We start from the raw sequence: 13,025 nt of genomic DNA, 5'->3' as shown, positions 1-13,025 counted from the left end.
GGATTCTTAACAAACACAGGGAGGAGGTTAAAGTTCTTTTTCAGCTGATGATGTTCAAATACAACTGTGATAGCATTGTAGGACTTGTAGAATGACCCCAATTTGACATAAGACTTTGATCGTAAACATTAAGCAGCCAATCAAGTGAAACAGCATTCTGGCAAGTGTGTCCCCTTTGCCTTTTCTTGTTGCTGCTCTTAATTAAATACTGACACTTAATGTACAACATTAAATAAGACAAAGTTGTAACAATATGGGAAATACCAAAAAGAAGAAAAAATGTATAGATTTTTTTTACTTCACAGCAGACAGTATGAACCTAAGATATTTCATGTTTTCTTTTATTAAATCAATTTAATTTGTTACAATACATCTATTTTTGCATTTCATATCTGCAACACATTCCAAAACAAAGTTAAGCGGAAGGGGTCAGAAAACTTCTACCACTCCTTGATGTTGTCATTTCGATGTCATAACATGTAAAATACGTTCAGGCATTGAAGACACTATGCACTGAAGCATTTCATATGTTAATTCGTCCCAGAGATGAGGCTGGTGAAGTGCTTGTACCCTTTTCTTCCTGTGTGGAGATTGTGGTTGCGTGTTCATGCATGCCTGGAAATGTTGTTGCCTTGATCTTTAATACTGATTAATCTGATCATAATACACGTTGCCACTGTGGATGTGTGTCCATCCCACATGCCTCAGAGCCAAGAGAAGTCTATACTGCATTTGGACAAGGTTAACATAAGGCTTCTTTTCGCACAGCAAAGTTTGAAGTGGTATTTGTTAATGTATTGTCTGTATTGTAGTGTTTGCCAAAGGTTTCCCACAGTAATCCCTTGGCCATGTGGCTTTCACGTGGCCATATCATTCTTCAACAGGTAAATCACCTGTTGAAGAATGATAGTTCTTGATGCTGTGTCTTCTGAGGGATCAGAACTCACACATGTCCAGCTTAGGCTTGTGCTCTTGCCCTTTATACACATTTATTTTTTTTATATTTAAAAAAAGCAAAACTTTTTAAAGATTATATTTACCAATCAGCTACCTTTGATAAACCGCTGTGGACACAACGACGCATTACGCATTCAGTATGTAATGGATGGCATGTACAGGGTACACGCAAACCATGCTGGCATTCAGACATATGCTATTATACAACCATCCAAACAAACATATGCTGTCTGCTACCACTGTCTGGGGGCAGATTACATCAGTGATATTGCTTCTGTCATTATTAGGTTTAGTGGAAATGAGGTTTCTACTACAGCCTGCTGCAGATGGGACGATATATGTCCATGTGTATGCGTGTGGGTAATTTAGACTGTCTGGGCATGTCTGGAGGTTGGGGATATGTGGCTGACCCTCCCCTGAGATAAAGGCTTTCAGTTCACAAGTCAACGGTGATGAGCCTGATAGCATTTAGTCTGGAGACGGTCCCTGAGTATTATCTCAGAGGAAGACATGAGGGGGTCTGTGGCTCAGTTTTTTATGATAGTTTATATTACAAACATTGGACATTTTGAAACAAGCTTAATGCATTAGTATGTTCAGAAAGATGTTCAAACAAAGATGCTAAAATTCACAAGAACTTCTAAGACTGCAGGTTATGAGTCATGTTTCACTAAATAAGGTTTTAAATAAAATCTGCATGGTATAATAGTTTATTTTCACAATGCAATATCAGAATATCAGAGAGTATTCAGACACCTTTATCCATTTTTTCATACTTTTTCTTACTTTACGTAAGTGTAGTGATAAAATCTGTACTCAACAGTAAGTCGCGACACTTTTGTAAAATGTTTATTAAAAAGGAAAAAAGCAAAACATAAAAAACCTTGTGGTCAGGTGCACCCTGCTCGTCTGAACAATTCTTGATAAGATGTAAGAATCTTGTTGTCAAAAGCTTTAAGAATTTCACAAGAAAAATTAAGGACATCTAAGAAGCTGTCAAAAAAACCAAGTGATTGTCTGAATTATTTGATAAATGAGAGAGATGAGCTGTAGATTGTAGTTCCAGTTAAATGTGAATGTGTAGTAGTGGTAATATTGCCACCTTTCATTTGGGTGAGAAGGGTTCAAATCCCCTGCTAAAAGGTACTACCTCCAGTAGGGGTCCTCAGGCAAGACCCCCTTACCCTGACTGGCTACCAATGTAAGTCTCTTTTAAGCGTCTGCTAAATGCATAAACATAAACATGACATGGACAAACATCAGTGCTCCATCGCTGCTCGATTGAGATTCCTCAAAGCTCAGTACTGGGACCTTCTCTTTGCAATAAACACCACCTCTTTAGGTGAGGTCATCTATTTGCATGGCTTCCCATTCTCATTGCTATACGGATGATACTCTACTGCATCAATTATTCCTGCCAGATGACTCCATAGTTTCAGCACAAACTTAGCTAGTCTCTCTGACACATGAATGACCATCGTCAGCTAAACCTGAAAAAAAGATGTCCTCTTTAACCTGCCACTGTTCCTCCTTGTATTTGACATATACCAAACAGAGGAGCTCAGCCACTCATCTTAATGTTGTTTCCTCACCTGTACATTGCTTTGGATAAAAATGACTGATAAATGAGTTAATGTAAATGAAAATATTTATGAAGTGAAAGGGTCTAAACATTTTCCAAGGCTAACTTATATAAAAAATGTTTTTCTCTTACTGGGTCTAAGCTTCCTATTTCAGTTTGATTTCACACATTGCTGTTTGACTCCTGGGACAGTGCAGTAACAACAGGTTACTAAGGAAATCAGTATTTGGTTGTTCAGATTTACTTCAGTACAATCCACCTCTTCTAAAACTTCATGGTTCAAAACTGGCCTGAAATGCTTCATTGGGTCCTCACTCTTTTCAGCTTCTGGTAATGGGAAGTTATGAATATTGTGTGTTCGTTAATAAATTAATTAATTCGTTAATAAATTAACAGAAAGCAAACAATAGTCAGTGGGTCTACATGATGAGATTAACTCGATTATAGCTATAGTTGGGTTATACTCCTTATCTGAACAAGGGTAATTATCCTTGGATATATGGCGGTGAATGAATCGAATAACTGGCACAAAGTATGTCATACCCCAATACGATAGGTAGCGCTGTACCCATTTCAATTATCGCTAATATAGCCACTTCCGGTTGACGTCTTCACCACCAACAACAACAACAAAACTAAGGCATTCGAGAAAGATGGCAAACGAAGAGCAAGATGAAGCTATGTTCCTCTACATTCAGTTTGTGATGAGCATGGTAATGGCACAAACGCGATGCACAACGACGCATTCTCCATCGCGTTGTTTATTTCTTTCCGACGGTGGCGGCAACAACAGTAATATTGTCTCCTTCGACTTCCGGGTGACGATTGCGGAAAAAAATCTTGAGCATGCGCAGAACGCTCGATCCAATCCACTGTCGTCTACATGCAAGTTCAGTGGGCATTTGGATCGAGTTATCTCGGGTTCATAATTCGATCGCAAGTAACCCGATTCGATTCCATTTCTTGTCAGATTAAGGTGTCTACATGAACCAAATAACTCAATCTTATTTTAATTTAACCATTAATCCAATCCGATGGCAAGCATGTAACTGCACTAACTGTCTTTTCACAGTGATAATTTGTTTTATCAACCATATTTTTACAAACTAAAATAAAGAGTTGAAGAGCATGGTGAAGGTTAACAGATCTGTTTTATCAGTCAGAAAAGTCTATGAGAAGATTGTGTGCGCTGGGAGGGGTGGTCCCATATTATTTCCCTATTGTACATCCCCTTCTTGCAAGTCTGAAATAGTTTGACTTTACTTTTAAGTGACAAGGTGGGCAGCTGGTTGCTGAGCCCCTTCACTCAGCACACTGTGTAATAAATTCTTCCTGAGCTGCTTTTTATGAAATTGTTATTGAAGTTTTCTTTGAATTATCTGGTACGTTGAAGGAAAGTGGTGTTTACCACAAATTTCCAGAACATATAATGAAGAGCTCAACTGGGCCGACGAGCTGTCTTACTGCCTTGTGATGGCTCATCCCAGACAGTTTGTCTTTAACCTGTTTTAGCATTTCTGTCTTTATTTTTTCTCAGCTTTCAGACAAAGAATTTATTAGAGATAAAACAATGTTATGATGGTATTAGGTAGTAATAGATTAAGTCAAATCTACACGAAATAACCATGATAAGTCAAAAGGCAGCACTTAACTTACCATCTTTCATCAGTGTATATATCATTATATTATTAGCTATATATTATTGTGGCAGGTCAACCTCTTTGTCCTGCAGAAGCAGGTGCTGTGAAATGAAATCCTTTTGTAAGCTTGATAATATAAACAGTGAAGAATTTTCATATAAATGCATTATGAGTGGTTTTATGGATTTTCAGCTTCAGCAGATGTTTGAATAACAATGGCTGCGATTCTCAGATTCGCTAAGAAGTGCTAACTTAGACTGATCCTAAGAAGGATCTTAGCGCTAAGAGCTTCTTAGCGAATCTGGCGAATCTGGGAAACGCGGCCAATATCTGTTTCATTGTCAGTCTTGGCACAAATAGGCATTTCGACTCTAGTAACTAAGGTTAGGATAAGTAAATGGTAAGCCTGTTACCATCTATTACAAGAATTTGCATATGCTTTTGTCAATAGGCAAGTAATAATTCTAGATATTCTAAAGGGATTTTCTGGTGGCCAAAGAGCACAATAATAGACAGCCACTGCTCACCGGCTGTTCAGTCTGCCTCAGTAGGTCATTGTTACTGCCGTTTACATTCCACCAGGTGTTAACGCTAGCTCGGCATGAAACCATCTTCACCACATGATAAACAAATAACAGAGGGCCCATCCTGACGGCATCAACATAATCGTGGGGGATTTTAAGTGTTAGAATTGGCTTTGTTCTTAGACATTATGCATTCATATTTTGTATTTTTCTAAATAAGCCATGTTCCTATTTTGTACTTTTCCACTCTGATCATACTACACAATAGATGACCTTAAATGGTCCAAGACTTTAAGAAGACACAACAAGACAAAATAACTGGGTCAGATAAAACGTCTCTTTTAGGTCAGATAGGTCTGGTACAGGAGATACAGGCCTAAAACAACACTCACAAACCTGTTGTTTATCACATCTAAAGAACATGACGAGGACGGTAGTTGGCCTGCTCATGTCACTAAAAAACTGGCCAATTATACTCTGTCGAATGTAAGTACAACCTCTGTGAGATAAAATTTTTCCAGACATCGGGGTTTGGGCTGGATGGATTTCCTGCGAGAGCTCTGTCCCTCTGAGTCCAGCGCTTCCATACTTTATATGTGACCACTAATAAATACTTTGTTTAACTTAAGAGTTCTCTAGCTTATTCTTGGGCTTCCAATGAAAGAATCGGACTAACAAAAGCACATTTACGAACTGTACTCCTCAAGTTACACCAGCATGTCAACTGTCCTAGTGTGGATAAAACACTTGATCGTGTTTATTTCAATATTAAGCATGCTTATAGAGGGACACCACTCCTTCAGCGTCTGCTTTGCCAGCACAAAGTGGAACAACCTTGGACATCAGGACCTCAAGAGACACGCAAAGACTGTTTGAGTTTACATAAAGTGATGTGTAAAATGTGACTGTCCAAAAATGCATCTGGGTCTTGCCTAAGGAGGTAGTGTAGAGGTATTGGAGGTAGTGCCTTTCATGCAGGGGATTTGAACCCAGGTCTCCCACACAGAAGGTGGCAATCATACCACTACACTATCCAGTCATCCTTCAGGGAGGGACAGCTCTTTGTCCATCACTGCCAAAGTCAACCTGAGGAGAGACATCAAAGAGGCAAAGGAGGCGTAAAGGAGGAAGATAAAGGTCTATCCGACGAACAACAACCCACGACAGATGTGGAGGGGCATCCTGGCCATAGCCAACTAAAGAGGTCAGAACCCCTCATCCTCCAGCAGCTACAGCAGTGCACGGGCAAAGGGGATGAAGTTGTTCAGCTTTGCCCGCTTTGTGCCACCACACCACACTCTTGCTCACAGTGCCTCTCCAAGACTCCAACATCCCTCCTCTCTCTCTCCAGGAACACGAGGTGAGGAAACATCTGACAGCAGTGAACCCCAGGAAAGCTGCTGGTGCAGAAGGTATCCGGGGGGCAGTGGTCAAAACATGTGAAGACTAGCTGGCAGGGATCCTCAGCAAGCTGTTCAACATGTCCCTGACACATTACTGTTACATTACTGTCCCTTGTCTGAAGGCCTCCCCCGTCATTCCCATTCCCATTCCCAAAATAAACTGCCATAGACAGCCTCAGCGACTACAAACCCATATCCCTCACATCTGTAGTCATAAAGTGCTTGGAGCGACTGTTTTCCCAACACATCAGGGACTGCCTTCCTCCCTCCTTTGACCCGTACCAGTTTGCCTACAGAGCAAATCAGTTCACGGAGGACGTCGTCGCCATAACCCTGCACACTGAGTAATTTGGAGAACCGGCAGAGCTATGTGAGGATGCTTTTTGTAGACTGCAGTAGTGTGAGCTTGGCTTGCTGTGTGTGCTAATGTGAGTGTTCAGGCTGTATACTCTATCTTATGGCCATAACAAGCTTCAACAGTTATTGAGTGTAATATGTTCCCAAATTTCAGTTTGCATGATAGTGCAAAACTGTACAATTGATCTCAAAAGAGGAACATCCTGTGGAAGAGAGGGGATGGAGCATAGTATTTGCTACACCCATTAAAACTGACTTTTCTGGACAGTACAGACCAAGTTGAAAAGAGTGCTGTTGAACTGAATCACTGTGGTATTTTTACCAAATAATGTCACAGACATTTCATAAAGGCCTGAGGAAATTGTGAAAACTTATCAGAAGAGGGCATGAGTGCACAGGTATCATAACCATCTAATAAACAGTTATCTTTATTTATATGTTGGAAGAGAAAACTGTCACACAAACACACACACACACATTCTATGCTGTCATCAAAAAATATCACTTTATACACACAAGAGGTTTTTGTTTTTTGATACACTGGAACAAAACCTCTATGGAGTGGAACGGAGAGCACTTGTGTGCATATGTGAATGGATGTGTGTGTAAACCTCTGGTTGGGGTGTGTTTGTGTGCTTGTGGTAACCTGAGTGTTTCATTAAACAAAAGGCTGTCTTAATTAAAGTGTCACTGTGTATGTACTGTTGAACAGTTGATGGAGAGGTGGTGTACTAGGAATCCAAACACTGCATGTGTCGATATCTATGTTCATTGAGGGTGTGTCTCACCTCCACCTGCAGCTCCTTGGCAGTGGTGGTTTGCAGCTCGGAGGGAACGGTACACTCAAGGGTGTTTCCTACCACAGTCAGACTTTCGCAGCTGTGGTTGGAAACAGTCAGGACCTGACACTTCATTGCCTCCTTGTCCATCCGATCACCCTGCAGCACAGAGGAGGTGGGAGAGGAGAGACAGGGTGAGATGAAGGGAACAAGGTATTAGGAAGAGAGAAGAACTGAAAAAGAACAGATAGGTGAGAAGGAAGGAAAGAAGGATTGAAGAGAGAGACATGCAAGACCAAAGACTGCCTAAGGGTTGATGTTCATTTGAGAATGCCTTGATAAGATCAAAAAGATAAATTTTGTTAATTTCTACTTTGAAACTCAAACCAACAACATGTTTTAATCAACGTAAATTTGGATTACAACTCAATGCCCAGTGATGTCTCTGTTATCAGAGCTCCCCGTTGTTGGTCGGGAAGGGCACGAGATGCATTTTTCCCAAAGTTCACTTTGCCTTCATTTTTGGGATACAGTAGTTTGAAGAGATTTTGCTCTTTGCAGTTTAAATAACTAATGTTACAGAACTTATAGGTGTGTTTGCTCATATCTTCAAAACAGAGTAATGCCACAATCCATGGCTATAAATTGCAGGATAGCAACATATCCATAGGTGATTATTCTCTGTAGGACAAATCCCTGCAACATGATGAGAATTGCAACTCATGAACAGTTTATGCTTACATTTAATTCCTAACCATGTATACATTTCTCACTCTAACCATGTATTTTGTAACATCTAAAACTAACCATGCAACTTAACTTTAAACAAGTACTTTTAACTACTAATTAGGCTTGTAATGATATCACACTTTAATTTAACAACAAACACCCCCTCTGAGATTGGACTGGAAGCATACAAAGTTGCAGACTATTTGAGCGTGTGTGTGGGTCTCTCTCTCACACACACACACACACACACTTGTTTGAGCGTAGCAGAGGGCAATAAAGAGAATGATCACATTCCTTGCGTGACAGTTTGGGATTTTCCAATTTGACACAGAGTGGAGCTTTGCACCTGTTCCTGCAAATGCACACTTTTTCTCTCACGCAAACACACGGCACTTTGTCAGTCAACACACACAGCAGGACAACTCACTAATTCACTCACTTGTGCTTGCAATTAAGCTTCATGCAGAGACAAAACACATTCATATAATACAAACATTATCGTGAGTAATTCCCATCTCTACGTGTGATAACAGCATACAGAATGTAGGGAGGAGCTGAATTTAATAAAGGTGTCACAGAAATAACAATCCCTCTAAATAAACTGTCAGGATTATAATTGGAAGAGAGTTCTTTTCAGTCTTCTGTATAGTGATTGATAGTGATAAGAGCTTGACTCTATTCCAAAGCCAACAACCTCTGCCTTTCATGTGTTGTAGAGCTGTCAGTTAGATGTAAATATTCCTTTGTTTGCTTGAATTTTCGGGGCTAGACTTATCAGATGGCACTAAATGAGCCCAGCATTCGCCCTTTACTGAAGGCCATTGCAGAGCAGGGTTATCAGATGCCGTTAAATGTGGCCTGTTTCGGTGGGATGTCTCATACCAATTCCTCCCCTGAATAAAAACAGGAGGTTTGTCTCGGTCGAATGGGCTGAAGATTTTGGGCTGCTGGTGGGTTTAACACTGGGGCCAAGGTCATGTCTGGGAAAAGAATAAAAGAAAAAAAAAATCCAGGATCCCTTGCGAGAGGTTCAGAGCAGCTGCCACGAACTGTCGCAGTCAAAAAGCCAAAAAAAAAAAAGGGGAAGAAATATGTATTTCATTGTGTTCCAAAAACAGGCACTGGGGACTCCGGTGGCTTGTTTGAAAAGTAGCATTAATATGTCAAGAGCTTTGACCACAGCAAGAACAATACAAGTCAAAAGAGAGTGTACATAGAGAGGTATAGCAGTGGAGGAGCGATAGGGAGGTTGGGGTGGAGGGTGTATACGATGGGAAACAGACTCCATGTCCTGTTTTTCTTTCTGTATTGTTTCCTTCCCAGCCTGACCTGGATCCTGGCCAGCTGTATGTGTGAATGTGTGTGAAGATTATGAGGTAAAATGCACCGGCCAGCAGACATGAACTTGGCTCCAAAGGAAAACTCAGCAGACTAGCAGTATTAGTATTAGTAGTAGTATAAGTATTTGCCACGTATCACAGACTGGTGCCCGTATATCTTTTTGTTTGGTTTCTATTATTTCTCCTTTCTTGCTTTTACTGTTCTGCAGGGCACTTTGTCTAGCTTTTGAAATTTTCTACAGCTCATAAATAGAGATTTTATTACTTAACATCCATAAACAGGACAATTTTCTGCAGCATTCTTGAGTTTTGCACCTGTTTCTGCCAGTGTCTCTCCTGCAGCATAGCTTTAAAGCAAGAACTTTACCAAAGGTTACAGTTCTGTAGATGACCTCTACTGTTTGGATTACAAAATTGCGAGGGCTATTTTGTGAAACTTATGTAGAAAATAAATGCAAACGATGTTGCTGTTTTAATGTAAAAGCATCCTTACTTTGAGCTCCACAATGCTCTTGTTGTCCTTGGAGGTTAGCTTGGGGTCCTGGAACAGTGGGTCCTCAACATAGATCAGGTCCCACTGATCTGTAGAGTAGCCATCCAGGACAAATGCGACCTTGGTGACCACTGGTGGCTGCAAGGCCAATTTAGCCAGGGATGGCGTGGTGCACTGGATGGAGGTACGGTTTTCACCATACACACAGATCTAAAGAGGAGACATGTTTGGGACCACAGAGAGACAAGGATATATTGAACCCTCTGACTTTACATAAACAAACAGAACAGCTTTCAGTCCATATACAAACTTAAATTGCAGTGATTCTAAGTTTGGCAGTTACTTTAATACTCAACACATTATATGGGACAACACCTGCTCGCAGCCACTGCTGTGTTTACACACAAGGCCTTAGGGCACAACAGAGTTGTATCCCACGTCAGATTCAAAGTTTGAGGTTCTGCCACGGCCACACCCTTCAGACTTTGGAAAAGATTCTCCTAACTTTTAATCCCCCATGGCTGAAGAGTAACCTGACCAAGTTTGAAAATGTTACCAGTAAATCTATAGGAGTTCAATCATATGCAAGCTGTGGAAATTGGCATGGCCTTCGCTGCTTGCAGCTCGGGCCCTAAAAATAGCAAAAACAATAGGGCAACCTGCAGCTCGCCCCCCCCCCTCTAAAAAAGAAAAATAATAGTAACGCCTTCAGATACAATAGGGCCTTCGCTGCTTGCAGCTCGGGCCCTAATAACTAAATAAATCTGTGTTAAAGCTCCCAGAGGCAAAAACAACAGACGCAAATTTACAGGGACATGTGAAATAAATGAGCCCACCAATTTTAAAAGCTGCTGTTGATGATAACCGCACAAGCTACCCCTACACTTAACATGCCAGTGGTGTATATAAAAAGATATATACATAAATCTGCCTGTCAATCAGCATTCATCACAGCAGATTGCCTTTTGTTTATGTTCTGTCGGCTTCCATACTCAGGTTTCACATTTCTGATGAGTTGAAAAGAGAGCTGTGGAAACTGTGGTTCATTCATTACACACTGCAAATATCAATACTCCCCCACACAGATATACACAAGTGCACTTAGCCTATTTGTTTGTCCGTGTGCTGAAACAATATTGTTGATGTTCACTCTGCAGTGGCAACTAATGTTAGCCAGTGTGTATCTTCTAGGTAGCAAAGACATATGCACCCTTGGGTCAACATGGGAAGTCAACCTTTGTACCACTTCTGTTTGATGAGTGGAGACTCTGTATGCAGATAAAATACTGTTAAAGCAACCAGTAATGATCATATCTTTCTAGTGAGTAGTTAAGGTAAATTATGGCGTTTACATGGTCCCACTTATTCAGCCAAAAAGGGAGAATTTTTGTTCATTCATTATCATGAGATTTGTGTTTTCTCAGTGTATTTCACACTCTATAAAAACCTCTTGATGTTCAACTTACTAATTTTTTTCTAAAATATAGATTGCGGCTATGGATAGATTTCTGTGCAACAATATTACTAAGATGTGATATATGGGTAAAACAAACAAAGGGGACATTCTTATGAGAGAATTAACAGGTGCAGATGCTTTTATGCCGAACCCCAAAATAGGATGAAAATGTTTATTATCCCGAAAAGAAAACCTCATAGTACAATTATTCATAATTCCTTATGAATAAGCTACAGTGATCTGATCACAGAGTTTTGTGCCTCAACTGGAGGAATACATGCATAATTTAAGTCAGCACACATCTTTGTTGTGTGATTTAGGGTTTAATAAAATAGGTGTAGGTTTCAACACAGAGTGCCAGCTGATAAAGGAACCAATGGTAAGAAAAGCGTGTATGGGTCATGAACCTTAAAAAGATTATATAGGAGTGAGGACTAACATTACACATGTGGTAGTGTAGAAGTCATGACCCTTGTTCCCAATGTGTTATTTTATTTCTAGATGCTGAGAATATTAATAGAAAGGATGTCAATACAGTTTTTCTAATTTGATTTCAGATGAACTAAATAAAATGAAAAATACTGTTCATGAAATAAAACAGGTTTTTCTCCAAAGTTTTTAGACTCATTTGACAAACTGGCTGAAGTGTGACTTCCAGCACTCTGATTGATATCTTACTCCCTGGAGTGTTACACTGACTGCAGTAGCAGTGGCTCTGTTGAAGTATGGCTGAAAATTCCTTGTACACTTGCCAATCTGACTCCTTAGTGGGCCAGATGGACCCACACAAACACACTCTCTACGTTATGTACATCTGCAAATGCTTAAATATATTGCAAAAACACAAACACATCAAAAACAAATAAAAGACATACAACTATATCAAATGTGTGTGTACGTTTGTGTGAGGGCACTAGGTCACTTAACAAAAGCAGTCCAATTAACCCCCCTCCTACGCATACCAATAAGGAACAAATAGAACTGGACTGCAGAGCAACCCCGCCATCTTCCCACCCACACCACCATCGCATGAGTGCAGCAAAAGGAAAAATATCCAGTGAATTAAAGGAAACCTCAGTCAGTTTTCATTGTTCAGTCGATGTCTCCTCTCATTTAGGGAGAGGAGGTGAGGGGCTATAGGTGGGAGCAGCTGTAAATACAATTGCTGCGTGAGAGGGGCAGCCAGCAGGCCAAGAGGTTTACTGTGGGGTGATGAGAGAAGCAGCCATCCCCAAATCTCCACCATCCCTGAACGATCATTAGTGGCAACAGCCTGCAAAAAAGCCAAGTCATAACGGAGCTCCCACATACAAAAGTGCTTGTCAAATCTAGAGTGATTTATACCAGAGTGGTTTTCTTCTGTTTCCTAACATGTTGTGTTGTGTGATCATTTGCTATGGATTTAATGTCTCTGGTCCAGCTGTTTCACAGCTTGATTTTACACTTTATGAACTTTGCACCCATTCCTTTTTTAATAGAAAAAAAACTTTGTGCTGTATCTATTTCTTTTCTGACTTTTTAAACATTAATCAATTTAGACTTCTCTCTCATCTCAATAAAGTTAGACTGCTCCAGAAGTTAACTTCTCAGTTTTACACTAAGATGGACGCAGAAACAGATGAGTAAAGAATTTTGAGGTTAGCAAATTAGGAGATCAGAGAAAACAGATTTTCTTCAGGACCTTTCTTTTGCTTTGAGAGAAGGAATACTCCAGTTCTCGACCAACTGATAACGTAGCAACATCTGCCACCTCTCTTAGAGTAAT

At 40.3% G+C, this 13,025-nt stretch overlaps 1 protein-coding gene across 2 annotated transcripts in view; it reads right to left on the bottom strand.

The window, feature by feature from the left end:
* Nucleotides 1-13,025, bottom strand: part of met (MET proto-oncogene, receptor tyrosine kinase) — a 74,985-nt gene that overhangs the window by 14,627 nt on the left and 47,333 nt on the right. For both annotated transcript variants that reach the window (XM_072386431.1, XM_072386432.1), the window contains exons 11-12: nt 9,805-10,014; nt 7,252-7,401 (exon numbers count right to left, since the gene is read on the bottom strand). In XM_072386431.1, coding sequence (XP_072242532.1) covers nt 7,252-7,401; nt 9,805-10,014 — 360 coding nt within the window. The remainder of the gene's footprint in view (nt 1-7,251; nt 7,402-9,804; nt 10,015-13,025) is intronic.

This window comes from Leuresthes tenuis, unplaced genomic scaffold (assembly GCF_036924035.1).
Source record: "Leuresthes tenuis unplaced genomic scaffold, fLeuTen1.0.hap1 SCAF_5, whole genome shotgun sequence".
NCBI classification, from domain to species: Eukaryota; Metazoa; Chordata; class Actinopteri; order Atheriniformes; family Atherinopsidae; genus Leuresthes; species Leuresthes tenuis.
Note: the sequence above shows the minus strand (reverse complement) of the source record. Positions and strands in the feature narration are given on the sequence as shown.